Here is a 15,887-nt window from a genome sequence, read left to right as displayed (position 1 = left end):
GGGTTCCCCCTTCTAATTTGCCGCAGGGCTTGTTGCAGATTTTCGCTGCCACCCCAGTCAGTGGTTCTGTGACTCTTGGATGAGGCAACACTTTACCTTTCTGGCACCTTTTCTGGTAATCCCTGCTGTATACTTGGATGTCATACAGGCATTTCAAAAGGAGGAAAACCATGTCTGTGGCAGTGGGAGGGGAAATGTCAAGACGGTATTAAATTGTAAATAAGGTTGGATGGGGACTTGTTACTTGATGGCTCCTCTCTTTTGTTTTTTTTAATGACCCATAAAGTCATTACAGATAGAGTTCTAACTTATAAATGTAGTTGGCAACCTGTAAGAAATACGCCTTTCTTTCATTCTAGCCTGAAAACTGGTTTTTTAAAGTGGAAGCCAGATTATGACAGTGCTGCTTCTGAGTATGGAAAAGCAGGTATGTGCGACTATAGCCCTGTAACTTCAATGTATAATATTAGAGTAGGCTGATAACTTTATCTTAGAATAATACTTGTTCTAATGCTTCCTATAAGATCCTAATAACAACAACAGCCACCTGCCCAAGCCCTTGCGTGTTATTTTCAAATGTGTTGAGGGCTGAGTCAGAGATCTGCGTACTTCTTCATGACAGCAGAGATGAGTAGAGTTGGCAGGACTTAGCTGCATGTTTTTAGCATTGTGTATATATTCTTGAACTTCAGTCAGTTGCATAGTATTTCTAGAAGTTTTGCCGTATTCTGTTTTATATTTCCTGTTATTGAATAAAGATTTTTGTTAAATTTTTTATAATGCCTTATTGTAAGCAGATCTAAAATCACGTTTGGTGCGTGTTTTTTTATGAGCCTCACTTTGAGATATACTGACAAATGTTCATGAGTGTTAAGCTACATAAATATTAGAATATATTTATCTGTATGTAAAATAAAAATGACCTGAAATATGCAGTAGATATAGGGATTTTGCTAAAAATTTGGCACTTTAAGTTATGGAATGATGGCTTTTAGCACATCCGTGATTATTTGTGTTTCAGTGATAGCAGCTTCTGATCACTTTTATTTTCCTAGCATAGAGGTCATGTAGGTACTGTGCTTTTCGCAAACTTTAGTTTTAGTATATCACCAAAGAAAAAAGAAATTGGGTAAATTGGAGCTAATCAGTACAATGAAGGTGTTATTTTCTACATTATAAAAGAAATGACAACAAATGAGTCTTTAGCACTTTTATTTAAATCCTAAGTAAATTCTCGATGATATTTATATATCCTATTTAAAGGGAAATATATTAAAAGTTCAAGCTTTATATGGATTTTATGGACACCTATGCAAGAAGCATTTGTAATGGGAGGGCACAACTTTTTATAATTTTTCATTGGGGAAATTTGAAATAGATTTGTTGAATATACATCTGAGGCCATGAGCTCCTTTCAAAATAAATATTTCAGGTCAGGTTTTTCCCATTAAAGCATTTTTATTTTTTAAGAGTTTATGCAAAATACATTTAAATCAGGGAGGGAAATAGTTTCACTAGTTTACTTTCAGTATTTTACTAAAGAGAATGTTAGAAGTGTGTTCCTAACATACATTTTTTAAAAAAATTTGTATCCTTTTTATATATATGTAAGCAACCTTTGGTAAAATTGTCAAATCTATAATATATTTTAGAGCCAGTCCTAGTTGTTTTGCTCTGATGATGACGTTTTACAACACTGAGCAATGTATTTTAATTCTTTGGATCCTGAGATTTTTTTCTTTTTCCCCACAGGAACCTAAACAGTGCAAAAGCTTTATTTTCAAAATATTTTTAATTTTTAGACATTTATTTAAAGATTATGTCAAAGAGGAGGGTTTATTATAAAAATATTTAATGTATTTATTGGTACTTATTTCAAAATAAAAGATGGAATAAGCTATAACTAAAGCACTCTTTAAAATATTATTATTAGATATGAAGCTAGTGAAGTAAGCTTCTGTTTTTTGTGACAGTACCTGTGATTTGAGAGCTTTGGTTTGACTGATGCTATCTTAGTTTCTCAAAGCTTAGATGTTGGTGTTAGGAAGACTCCTTGTTTTGAGTGGAAGTTAGCACTGATTTGTAGGAAAGAGTCTACAAATAAGAAAACAACCAAACTTTTGAAAATACTTCTAAGGTATAGATTATCAAAATGTGGTAAGAAAATTGCTTTAAAAAAATTATACTTTAAAGTTTTATGACTTTTCCTAAGTATTTGATTAAAATAAGTTTACGTATTTCCTAATACTTCACACGGGATGCAGCTTTTGCTAATGATTCATTTGAAATTTTTTAAGTGGTGGAAATAGAAAGTCTTTTTTGTTGTTGTTTTATTTCAGCTGTTGCTTTTAAAAATGCCAAACAGTTTGAACAAGCAAAAGATGCCTGTCTGAGAGAAGCTGTTGCTCATGAGAATAACAGGGCGTATCTTTTTCAACCTTTAAAAAGGACTTAACAATTCCATGATTTTGACAAACACATTTTCTCTTGTTAATAAATTTGTGACATGTGGAGTACAGTGCTGTTAAATTAGAAAACAACCTGTATATTTAAACTTTGAAGGAGCATTTATAGACACTTTTGATCATAAAGTCTATACTACTTTGCAGAGTTACATTTGAGAATTTAGTTTTCTTTTTTTCTGGATTTGCTTGGTAATGGTTTTACTTGGGATGAAGTGAGGAAAATCTGTAGACAGGCACTGAAGAATTAAGAGGTAGCACAGGTATTTGAGACATAGAAACTGCTCTATAAATATTTTTTAAATACAGTCTTTCTCAGATATTTGAAATAAGATTTCCCTGAAGTTTTTTAAAACTTAAACTGAAAAATGTTTATTTTGTCTCACTAATTATGGTTATAATAGCCTTGCATTTTAGTAAAACGCTTCAGATTAATGTATAATGGAACTAGTTTAAAATCTGTGAATTCTTGTGAATTATGTAGTTCTAAGAGACATCAGCAGGTATTAAATTATTTCTTCTTTACCTGTTTGTCGGATTTGCCTTTTGGATCACCAGTGGGGCAGTGATATAATTACCTTTGTCTTTTAATTAGTAAATATTTAGAAATGGTTGATTTGCTTTTTTTCCTTAATATTAACTTTGTTACATCCATTCAGTCTTTTTCATGCTGCCAAGTAAGTAAATATTCTCCCACATTTTCATGTGTTTGCAGATTATTATATTTCATGTTGCTGTTTTACCGTAGGTCAGTAAATTTTTCCTAAAATATAAATTTGTAAATAATGAATTCTTTTGTACTGACTTAAAAATCATTTCCATTTGTTTCAATCTTTACCTGACTAAGCTTTCCTAAGATAAACAGTGCTCAAATTAAATTCACATTAATATTTTTAGGATCATTCTGTTCAGTAACCTATGAAAAACCAAGTAAGTTAGAATCTTTTTTTCCCCCCTCTTTCTTGATAATTAATAATGCCTGTGGAAAAAGTAGGAAGCTTTCTTCCTGCTTTTGTGGAGAATACCTATTTGTTTCAAAACTTGGATTTAGGCTTGTCAAGTAGAAGCTTATTTAACCTTTCTGAGTCATACTTAGTTTTGCATTTGCAAAATAAAATCCCTTCAACTCAGATACCTGATGTTTCTAAGGCATTATTGCCCACAAAAATAAAAAGAATAAAAAACATGTTCTGTGCTAATACAAGCCTAAAGTAATATGTAGTGCCTGAACCAGTTAAAAGTGAAATAACTTCCCTTACTTGTAGCAGAAAGTTTGTCCTCCTTTTTTCTTTAAGATCTCATCCAAGAAATTATATTCTCTTTGCAGAGCTTATGAGCAAGCTGGCATGATGTTGAAGGTCAGTAATGTTCTGTCATAACTGTTATAGGTAGAATGAATTCACTACATGGTAATGAAGTAAATTTATGTTGAAGTTGTAAAGTCTCCTTGCTGTAAAGCAAGAGAAAGCAGTAGTAATTATACCTACAGAGTACATTGTGTATGTCACAAGATAAGAAGTTTTAAAAGTGAAATTTAAGAGAGGATATTTTTGGAGGGAACTGGGAACCCCAAGGTTCTAAGTGTTGTCACCAGGAGAGAGTATATCACTCAACAAAGAGCTGCGTGGGAAGCCTCCCTAATTTTGAGAAATGTAGGACAACTTAATGCAGTAAAAATTTACAGGTATGTTTTTTACTCTCTACGAGTTAATAGAAAGGAGAAATTTTGTTTTATATAAATATCAGTTGGCAGTGAAGAGAAAGACTTAAGCTGTTATTTAACTGTGATTCTTTCTGAATGGAATATTTTGGTTAATGTGGTTATGCCACTTTTCATATTTCTGCTTCTCAAAAATAGGTTCAGAATTAATATCCTGTTGTGAGACAGAATATACTGCTTTATGAAACTGACTCTCAGAGTATGCCAGTGGCAATTGGAATAGAACATTTTCCTTTTTTATGTTCTCTAATATGTAAAAAGTTGTTTTGAATTATTTATTGTAATTATGTATTGTTTTAAGATCTTATTCTGTTTGTTTTTAATTTTTACAACTTCTATAATCTTATGAATTTTTAAATATATATTTTATTGATTATGCTATTACAGTTGTCCCATTTTTTTCCTCCCCTTTATTCCCCTCCACCCTGCAATGCCCCGCCTCCAGCATCCCCCCTCCTCCCGCCTTAGTTCATGTCCATGGGTTGCACATATAACTTCATTGGCTTCTCCATTTCCTATACTGTTCTTAACATCTGCCTGCCTATTTTGTATCTACTATTTATGTTTATTCCCTGTACCTTTCCCCCATTCTTCCTCCTCCCGCTCTCCTCTGATCTCCATTATTTCTGTGATTCCATTCTTGTTCTAGTTGTTTGCTTAGTTTGTTTTGGTGTTTTTAGGTTCAGTTGTTGATAGTTGTGAGTTGGTTGTCATTTTACCATTCATAGTTTTTGATCTTCTTTTTCTTAGATAAGTCCCTTTAACATTTTGTATAATAAGGGCTTGGTGATATGAACTCCTTTAACTTGACCTTATCTGGGAAGCACTTTATCTGCCCTTCCATTCTAAATGGCAGCTTTGCTGGATAGAGTAATCTTGGATGTAGGTCCTTGCCTTTCATGACCTTGGATACTTCTTTTCAGACCCTTCTTGCCTGCAAGGTTTCTTTGGAGAAATCAGCTGATAGTCTTATGGGAACTCTTTCGTAGGTAACTGTTTCCCTTTCTCTTGCTGCTTTTAGGATTCTTTCCTTCTCTTTAATCTTGAGTTATACAATTATGATGTGCCTTGGTGTGTGCTTCCTTGGGTCCAACCTCTTTGGGACTCTCTGAGCTTCCTGGATCTCCTGGGCATTTTTTTCTTTAGCCAGATTGGGGGAAGTTCACTTTCCTTATTTTTTCAAATAAATTTTCAATTTCTTGCTCTTCCTCTTCTTCTGGCACTTCTATGGTTCAGATGTTGGAACGTTTAAAGTTATCCCAGAGATTCCTAAGCCTCTCCTCATTTTTTTGAATTCTTTCTTCATTCTGTTCTGGTTGAATATTTATCTCTTCCTTCTGCTCCACATCATTGATTTGAGTCCCAGTTTCCTTCCCTTTACTGTTGGTTCCCTGTATCTTTTTCTTCACTTCACTTTTCATAGCTTTGACTTTTTCCTCCATTTTGTGACCATACTCAACCAATTCAGTGAGTATCTAGATTACCATTGTTTTGAACTGTGCATCTGATCGGTTGGCTAGCTGTTCATCACTTAGTTCTATTTTTGGAGCTTGGATCTATTCTTTCATTTGGGCCATATTTCTCTGTCTGAGTGCCCCTGTTGGAAGAGGCAGAGCCTTAGGTATTCACCAGGGCAGGACAACCCAGGTCTCTGTGTTGTGACACTGTATGTTGGGGAGGGGTCTGGGAGGGAATGATGCTGCTTGCTCCTCTCTCAGCTGACTTTCAGTCCCTTCCCCTGCTACCCACAAGTGAATTGGGCCCTTCTGGTGCTCGTTCCCGGGTGGATGGGTTTTTGTACATTCTAGGACCCTTTGGGTCTCTCCAACGGATTCTCTGTTGAGTGTGGGAGTTTCTCCTGCAGCCACATCCCCCACAGGTTTTTACAACCAGAAGTTTTGAGACTTGTTTTTCCTATACTGGAACCCTGGATTGCGTCGTCTGTTTTACTCCCTATCTGTTCCTTTAGGTTTATCCGCACACAAAATGCAAATGTGGGACTGCCCAGTTCGCCAGGCCACTTGCTTCTCTTCTTCCCGGCTGCCTCTCTCCACCCCTCCTACCTGTCTGGATGAATGTTTCTTATTTAGCTCCTTGGTTGTTGAACATCCATGCAGTTGGATTTTTTGGCAGTTCTGGTTATATTTTGTTTTTAAGTTTGTTGTTGTCCTTCTTTTGGTTGTGTGAGGAGGCAAAGTGTATATACCTATGCCTCCATCTTGGCTGAAAGCCCTCTGGTTTTTAAAGTGAATGCTTTCTCATTATAGGTCATTAACAAGTACTAGAAAGATTAAAGAATGTTAGTAATTGCTGTTAACATCTTTAGTTTCTTTCTTGTAGTTATTTTCATGTTATATAGAAAATAGATAATGTCCTACATATAGTATTGTATCTTACTGTTTATATTCAGCGTTCTCAGGAAGATTTTCTAATGTCATTAAAAAAATACTTTCATAATATATATCAAGGGTTTTAAGAGTTTTCATAGCCTTTGACCCAGGAATCCTAATTGTAATTTTAATTTATAAAGAAATAGATAGCTTCCCCTGAGACTAGAAAACACCACGGTGCCTCGTGAAATCTTAGTGTCCTTTGTGCCTGTTGTTAGTATACATTGTCTTAATACAGAAATACTTAGACCACTAATAATATATAATCTTCACAGCCTCAGCTTTTATTCTAGCAGCTGTGCAAAGGCTTTAGTTTTCATCAGTGATTATTTTGCAGAAATTATTTTATTTAGTATCTTTTAAGGATTTGAAAGGCACTGCTTGTAATGAAGGAAAAATAAACCTATGGATAGGAAAAAAGACAAAAGAAAATGTTGTCTGACATTCTCTTGTATTTAAAATAAATGCTTTTGAATAGTCATGGCACAATTAAGAGTCTTAGAAGTCCTGAGCTACCTGATCTGCAGTTCGTTCTGAGGGATGAAATTTCCGCCATTTTGTCACAAAGCTTCACATTCATCCTCCAATGAGGCTTAGGAAGGGAACGTTTGTCGATGTTGGATCAACCTCTCGTTCTTTCATTTCACAGCTCTTATGATTTCATATTCTGTTTGTTCCAAAGAAGCAATAAGGTGACTAAGGCACACAAGCCACTGAGAATAGGCATATATTAATTTTGTTCTTTATGATTTTGCCATACCAGAAGAACATGGTGAAGAGTATAAAACAGTGTAACTTTTAAGTAGGCAAGCGATCCTTTTTTTTATGGAGAGGTGTTAGCATTGTTGTTGGGCCTCTACAACTAATAGTCATGCTTGATTTGATACAAAACCAGGAAGAGATACTTAGTTAATTTTTAAACACATAACTTAGATGGTACTTCATATTGCCCTTTCATGTAGCTACTGCTCTGTGTGTCTTATCTATGAGGGTAAGACTCATAAAAAATAGTGCCCTGTGATAAATTTCTTTAATCCCCCTAATGTTTTATATATCGTCGATTCTCAGTATATATTTAATTAAAGGATCAGTGAGTTGGGGGAAGAAATACTCTGTCAAAGCCAAAGTAACCCTTGGCACTAAGGTGGGTGAAATAGATTTTGTTAGACTTACCTTCCCTTTCTGTCAGATGTCCTTCAACATATACCATAGACACTTGATTCTTTCCTCAACCTTTGGTTTCTATAACAAAAAAAAACAAACAAAAAAAGATTTGAAGTTATATTAACTGATATCATTCCACTTTAGTTTGATAGCAACTTATTTTGTATAGAATATTTTAATCTGTTTTATTGTTATTTATCTCCATAGCTAAATAATAAAAAAGTTTTATTTTAAAGTCTAGAGTGGGACCAGCAAGTTTTGAGTCTAAAAAAATTTGTTAACATAGAGAGAGACTAAATAGGCAGATTTGAAAACAACCCATGAGATGTCAGCATGCAGCTTACATTAGCATACAGCATGTCAGCCCGAGGTAACTAATGCCATTATGCTTCATGTCAAGCTTTTAAATTACATTTTTTAGTTTTTTAAAAAAGTTTTGACACAGAGATATTCAATATGAGGTCCACAGGATGCTGAGATTTACAGTTTAATGGTAAGATGCAGAGTTACTCTGTTGCTGGCATTCGGCGTGGAAGGCGGTTGCCAACTCAGACGACTCAGGGCATAGGGGAGTGACCGAGGTGAAGGAGGTGGGCCTGGGTGGGTGTGTGGGGCAGTAGGAGATGGGGGAATGAGCCGGCTTCCAGCAGGTCGTATGCCTGCACAGGACTGCTGCTGCTCAGGCCCAGCACATTATTGCCACGCGGAAGCTCAAGCCTGCTGATGGCATAGATTTTGATATATCTTAAAATAAGGAAGTCATAAAACAGCTTTTGTGAAAGTATCTGATTTAAAAATACTGAATGGTTCAAACAAGATGTACTTGTAAATAAGATGCAGCCATTTGAGCTATCTGTTTTGTGTAGTCCCTATATATATAGTAGAGACTCAGTTAATGTTCAAAGAATTTTGAATGCTTACGGAAATAGTAGAGAGCAAACGTTTTGGTTTTTACCCTTTGTATAGTTTCCTTGGAATTCTGTGAAGTGATGGATTCTGTGTAGAAATTAACTGACACACATTTGTTTTGGCTGAACGAAGCTTGATGGGGAGAGTAACTGTGTGAAGGCATTTCATTTTAAGTATATTTATTGTATAAGATTTGACTACTTTCATGGATCAGAGATAAGATAATTGAATTTTAGATTAACTTTGTATTTAAGATGGTGCATTTGCTGATCCACATTGTATCCTTTGCCTAAAGGAGATGCAGAAGCTACCAGAGGCTGTTCAGCTAATTGAGAAAGCCAGCATGATGTACCTAGAAAACGGCACCCCCGACACGGCAGCCATGGCATTGGAGCGAGCTGGAAAGTGAGTGTGTGGAACAGCCTCTGCACAGAAGTCATTGTCTTTTTGTCTTAATGAAGTCCTTTGAGAAACAAGTTTCCCATTTCTCATATGAGTCAAATTTTCTTTTCTAATTTAGGCTGATTGAAAATGTAGATCCAGAAAAGGCTGTACAGCTTTATCAGCAGACAGCTAATGTGTTTGAAGTAAGTTTGAATTTTTTTCTTCATGTATACTTAGGATATTTAGATTCATAATATGTAAGAAAACAGAGAAACAGCAGTTACCTTATGAAACTTTCCTGTGCTCACAGCTGAACTCTTGTTTTTTTCTATTAGAGAGTAGTGAAGTGGACTAGCCAGCCCGTTTGCTGTTGCCCTCCCAACACAGTTCCTTCACCCTCATACTGAGTGCCGTTACTGTTTTGTTAGATAATTATTGGAGGGAAAAAAATATTACTACATTAAAGTAGACAACACTCTCTTTTGTTTGATTCCTTTAGAATGAGGAACGTTTACGACAGGCAGTTGAATTACTAGGAAAAGCCTCTAGACTGCTAGTACGAGGACGCAGGTGAGTTTTCCCAAACTGTTCATGTACGTCCACGTATATTATACCTTTAGTTCATGTTTGGAACTAGTTAAGTAATTTCGTGAATGGCTTGTTAATCTTTTTGGTGTAAGCCATAGACATACCAGGTGAACCCGAAAAAAAATTGATATGTATAAGAAAGCTTATTGAATTAAATATTAAAAGATCTGCTATTTTTCGAAAATGTAATCTCAAAAAGTATCCTACATTGTGCTTTTATTGGTTAAGAGCTGGCTCAGAAGCACTAGGGAGCAATTTTCATAATCTGATACTTGGTTAGATTATAATATCTTTTTCTTGAGGAGAAATATCTCCATAGGCATACATTACAAGGTGCCCTAAATACTCACCCCTGAAAATGGACAGCTTTTTGATAACCAAATAGTGTCATTAAATAGGGTATTTACTTTTTATCCTTTAAATATATGGCCTAAGGCACAAACAGCTGGATCCCAGAAACCTAGAATCCCTATTGGATTTTCCTTTCTTACCTTGCTTCAATTTAAGCTTAGTAAACAGTTTCTGTCATTCATAAAATTCTGTTTGCTGAGATCTCATTTAATAACAGTTAAGATAAACACCCTTAAGAGACTGTAAGTCTGAAGATAGATATCTTAGTTGAAATTTACCCCTAACTCTCTAGTGACAGGAAAGACCCAAGATATATTTTTTCAAGGAAATCAAGAAAGAAATAACTGAATAATTTATGCATCCCTTTCTGAGATGGAATTAAAGTTTTTTTTTTCATTAAGACTGAAGATTCTAAAATATAATTCAAAATTTAGAGTAGCATCAGAATAAATTAATGCAGAATTAAGAGCTATTAAATGTTCTCATTTAAATATACAACTTTATAGGACCTTTTTTCATTGATTAAACAATAACATTTTTGTTTTCAAATTAGGACTTTGTACTAAACCATGAAGCACAATTTAATTAATAAAACAACCTTGAGTCATTACCTTTATTCATCTTAATGCTCTTGGCTTCCTAGAAATTAAAACAATTGAAATGCTAACTCTGGCACTTTCCAACTAGTAAATGGTGGCCTAATAAATTGAGTTTAGTCTCTGAAAGAGTTTTCTGCAGAAACAAAATTACTTGTGGTGGTTTTTGGCTGTTGCAGAATAGCTGAACTAAAAGGTTGTACCTCGATTTTGACCCTTGTGAGCAGGGCTCCACACTGTAGTAACAGGAAGTTGTGTCTTTGACTCTTTGGTAGGTACTACGCAGATAGGCAGATCTGGCATACCTTTACCTTCTTTTCTCATTTATTCCTACCCCACAATGTCCTCCCACAAGGCTTCCAGTGCCTTCACAGGGCCCTTTGAAGTGGGAGCCTTTCCACAGGGCCCCCTGAAGGCCTGAGAAGTGAAGTTAAAAGTAGGGGCAGAAGGTGGGGTGACTCTTGTGTAGGAAGGTGCTCTGCTTCAGCTTCCCTAAGGTATTTCTGCTTTCCTCATCCTTTTTTGTTTTGTTTCCTGAAATGCAAAGTATCTAAAACTGTTTTATAGGGAGTAGCAAAAGGAAGGAGGGGGCCTAAGATGTCTATTGGGACATCAGTGGAGGAGCATTTTCCAGCTATGCATACATGTTCCTTAAGAGACCTCCATTAGGGGTGGTAGCCACCATCATTCTGAAAAAGTTACTGGTTGATTGTGATACATGTCTGAGAATCATGATTTTAAAGCAAGTACTAAGTTTTCTTCATAGTGTCAGTGGAGGGAGAAAGCGTGAATTGAATGAGCAGCAGAAGTGAGAGAGTTATCTCGATATGCTTGAAAGGTGGACATTTATAAGTGTAGGGCAACCAAGAAGTCTTTTGTTTACTTTGTTAATTTGTTTTATTGCTTTTTTATCTTTTAGTAAAAATGCATTTAAAAATAGTAGTATTTAATGCAGTGTTTGAATAAAAATTAGTTTTGTGGAAATATTTTTAAAATTTGTCTAATAAGGTAAAAATTTATTACAGTTTATTCAGGAATATTAAGGAATTTGGTACTTTTAAGAGTATCACTGGGTATATGTAGTATGAAAGAATTAAAGGTCAACTGCCACTGTAATTCTATCAGGAATCTAGTGCAAGGTAAGAAGAAAAACACGGAGTTGATACTAATGCAAAGATAATTGAGATAATTTATGTGCTGTTCCAATATCTTGAATTTGTACTTTGATTATAATCTGATTTGAGGCTGGCTGTCAGTTGCCTAAAATAAATAAAACAGATGGTAATTTTATACTTTGTATAAATAACATCTGATAGAATATAGAATGAAATTTAAAATTTTATACTTGTTACATTTAGTTAATATGCTTATATTTTTTCATTAACTTGAGGCTGTAAGATTTAATTCTAACTTAATAGTTTAGTTTATGTCTTAGCATAGCAAAATTAAATAACCTATTTAATATATTGGTATTAGTCCCCTTTTTTAAATTTCTGGAGAGCTGGAGTGCAGAAGTGAGTTAGATTTCATTCAGGTCTTATCTAGGGGGACTTAAATCAGTTCTAGACCAGTGTCCTTGTTTCCTCCTGGGAAAGGCCTTTCCAGCAAGTTTATTTAACTTACCTGTGAGACTTTCTGTTCCTGTTCCAACACTATTGTCTGTGTTTTCTTCTGGGTTTCTTTTCGTTTTGAGTCTAACATTTATGTCTTTAATCCATTTTGAGTTTATTCTTGTGTGTAGTATAAAGAAGGGTGTCTGGTTTTATATTTTTGTGCATATCTGTCCAGTATTCCCAATACCATTTATTGAATAAACTGTCTTTACCCCATTGTATGTGTTTGCCTCCATTGTCAAATATTAATTGACTGTAAAGGCGTGTGTTTACTTTGGACTCTCTACCCTGTTCCATTGATTAATAGGACTGTTTTTATGTAAGTACCATGCTGTTTTGATTACTGTGGCTTTGTAGTATAGTTTGATATAAGGTCGCGTGATTTATCTAATTTTGGTTTTCTTTCCCAAGATTGTTAGGACTGTTTTGTGCCTTTTATGGTTTCATATACATTTTTGGAATATTTGTTTTCATTCTTTGAGATAGGCCATTGGCATCTTGATAGGAATTGCATGAATCTATAGATTGCTTTGGGTAATCGACATTTTAATGATGTTATTTCTTCCTATCTATGAATACAGAATCACTTCAACTTACGTGTATCATCTTCAGTTTCTTTCTTCAGCGTCTTATAATTTTCCAGGTACAGATCTTTTATATCTTGGCTAGATTTATTCCTAGGTATTTTATTCTTTTTTGAAGCAATTGTGAATAAGACTGTTTTCTTTGTTTCCTTCTATGATAGTTTATTTTTGGAGTATAAAAGTACAACCAATTTCTGGATATGAATTTTGTATCCTGCTACTTTACTGAATTCATTTATCAGTTCTAGTAGTTTCTTGGTGGAATCTTTGGGGTTCTCTACATACAGTATCATGTCATCTGCAAATAACAGTTTTACTTCTTCCTTTACCATTTGGATGCCTTTTATTTCTTTTCTTGTCTTATTGCTGTAGCTAGGACTTCTACTACTGTGTTGAATAAGAGTGGTAAAAGCAGGCATCCCAGTCTTGCTCCCAATCTTAAGGAAATCACTTGTAGACTTGTAGTTTTTGCCCATCAAGTATGATATTGGCTGTAGGATTGTCATTTATGGCTTCTAATATGTTGAAGCATGTTCCCTCTGTTTCAACTCACTTGTTGAAACATTATTATAAATGGGTGCTGGATGTTATCAGATACTTTTTCTACATCTATTGATATGATCATGTGGTTCTTATCCTTCATTTTGTTTATGTCATGAATCGTGTTTATTCATTTGTGAATATTGTACCAACCTTGCATCCCTGGGGTAAATTCTACTTGATCATGGTGTATGATTTCTTCAATGTATTGTTGTATCCAGTTTGCTGATATTTTGTTGAGGATTTTAGCATCTGTGTTCATCAGAGATATTGGCCTATAATTTTCTTTTTTTGTAATGTCTTTATCTGGTTTTTGAATTAGGATAATGCTTATCTTGTAAATTGATTTTGGGAGTCTTCCCTCCTCTTGAATATTTTGGAATAGTTTGAGAAGGGTAGATGTTAGTTGTTCTTTGAATGATAAAGTTCGCCTGTGAAACCATTTGGTCCAGGACTTTTGTCTGTTGGGAGTTTTTTGATTACTACTTCAATTTCAGTAGTTGTAATTTGTATGTCTAGAGTCTCTGATTTTTCTGATTAAGTTTTGGAAGCTTATATGTTTCTAGGAATTTATCCATTTCTTCCAGATTATCCAATTAGTTTGCATATAGTTGTTTGTAATATTTTCTTGCTATCATTTATATTTCTTTTGTTTTAGTTGTTATTTCTTCTATTTCATTTCTGATTTTATTTATTTGGGTCCTCTCTCCTTTTTTTCTTGGTAAGTCTAGGGGAAGGTTAATCAATCTTGTATATCTTTCCAAGAACCAGCTGTTGGTTTCATTGATCTTTTCTATTATTTTTTAAGATTCTATTTCATTTATTTCTGCTCTGATCTTTATTATTTGCTTCCTTTTATTAACTTTGGGCTTGTTTTTTGTTCTTGTTTTTCCAAGTTCCTTTAAGTGTAAAGTTAGATTGTTTATTACAGATTTTTCTTGTTTCTCGAGGTACGCCTATAATGCTATGAATGCCCTCTTAGGACCACTTTTGCTGTGTCCTGTGGATTTGGAGTAGTTGTCTTCTCATTTTTATTTGTTCAAGGTATCTTGATTTCTCCCTTGATCTCATTGTTAACCCATTCCTTATTCAGTAACATGTTATTTAGTCACTGTGTCTTTGTGTGTTTTTCAGCTTTTTCTAGTGATTGATTTCTAGTTTCATATCATTATGGTCAGAAGATGCTTGATATTTTTCCAGTTTTCTTAAATTTATGGAGACTTGTTTTGTGTACTTATGTGGTCTATTTTAGAAAATGTTCTGTGGGTATTTAAAAAGTATATTCTGAAACTTTGGGGTGAAATGCCTTGAAGACGTGTATTAAATCCATCTGATCTAGTGTGTCCTTTAAGGCTATTGTTTCCTTGTTAATTTTCTGTCTGGAAGATCTACCATTGATGTTAATGGGGTATTAAGTCTCCTATTATGACTGTATTACTGTCAACCTCTCCCTTTATGTCTATGAAGATTTGCTTTATATATTTAGGTGCTTCTATGTGGGGTCCATAAATGTATACAATGGTTACATCCTCTTGTGGTTATCTGCTTTTATCATTTTGTAGTATCCTTCTTTGTCTCTTACTATAGCTGTGGTTTTAATGTATATTTTTTGTAAGGTATATGTATTCATATCCCAGCTTCTTTTTTCTTTCCATTTGCATGAAATACCTTTTCCATCCTTTTACTTTTAGCTTGTGTGTACCTTTCATTCTGAGGTGGGTCTCTTGTAGACAGCATATATATGGGTCTTGTTTTCTTATCCATGCAGCTACCCTGTGCTTTTTGATCGGATCATTTAAGCCATTTATATTTGAAGTGATAATCGATAGGTATGTATTTATTGCCATTTTATTTTTTTTAATATTTTTTTTTCTTTATCTTCTTCTTCTTCTAAAAGCAGGCCCTTTAACATTTGTTGTAATCTGGTTTGTTGGTAACAGACTCCCTCAGCTTTTTCTTGTCTGGGAAGCTCTTTATTTCTCCTTCAGTTTAAATGATAGTCTTGCTGGGTAAAGTAGTCTTGGTCGTAGGACTTTGCTTTCCATAACTTTGAATATTTCATGCCAATTTCTTCTGGCCTGAAATGTTTCTGTTTAGAAATCATCTGACAGTCTTATGGGAGTGCCTTTGTGGGTAACTGTCTTTGTGTGTCTGTGTGTGGCTTTTAAGATTCTCTCCTTGTCTTTAACCTTTGCCATTTTTAATCATGTTGTGCCTTGGTGTGGGCCTCTTTGAGTCCCTCTTGTTTGGGTTTCTCTATGCTTTCTGGGCATGTAAGTCTTTTTCCTTTATCAAGATAGGGAAATTTTTGGCCATTATTATTTCAAATAGGTTCTTGATCTCTTGCTCTCTTTTTTTCCTCCTGGTACTCCTGTGATACGTATGTTGTTCTACTTCATGTTGTCCCAAAGGACCTTTAAAGTATCCTAACTTTTTAAAATTCTTTTTTCCTTTTTGCTGTTCTGATTGGGTGTCTTTTTTCTACCTTGTCTTCCAAATTGCTGATTTGATGCTCTGCTTCATCCAACTGTTTATTACTTCCAGTATATTCTTCATTTCAGATATTGTTTTCTTTATTTGTGATTA

At 34.5% G+C, this 15,887-nt stretch overlaps 1 protein-coding gene across 2 annotated transcripts in view; it reads left to right on the top strand.

Annotated features, from left to right (window-relative positions):
* Positions 1-15,887, top strand: part of NAPG (NSF attachment protein gamma) — a 30,414-nt gene that overhangs the window by 3,953 nt on the left and 10,574 nt on the right. For both annotated transcript variants that reach the window (XM_054587352.1, XM_054587351.1), the window contains 7 exons: positions 360-427; positions 2,340-2,424; positions 3,122-3,139; positions 3,790-3,820; positions 8,941-9,050; positions 9,166-9,232; positions 9,529-9,599. In XM_054587352.1, coding sequence (XP_054443327.1) covers positions 360-427; positions 2,340-2,424; positions 3,122-3,139; positions 3,790-3,820; positions 8,941-9,050; positions 9,166-9,232; positions 9,529-9,599 — 450 coding nt within the window. The remainder of the gene's footprint in view (positions 1-359; positions 428-2,339; positions 2,425-3,121; positions 3,140-3,789; positions 3,821-8,940; positions 9,051-9,165; positions 9,233-9,528; positions 9,600-15,887) is intronic.

The sequence above is a fragment of the Pteronotus mesoamericanus genome, unplaced genomic scaffold (assembly GCF_021234165.1).
Source record: "Pteronotus mesoamericanus isolate MK-2021 breed Mesoamerican mustached bat unplaced genomic scaffold, CSHL_Meso_final scaffold_118, whole genome shotgun sequence".
In the NCBI taxonomy this organism is placed as follows: Eukaryota; Metazoa; Chordata; class Mammalia; order Chiroptera; family Mormoopidae; genus Pteronotus; species Pteronotus mesoamericanus.
The sequence above is the reverse complement of the archived record's forward strand: the minus strand, read 5'-3'. Positions and strand labels throughout refer to the sequence as shown.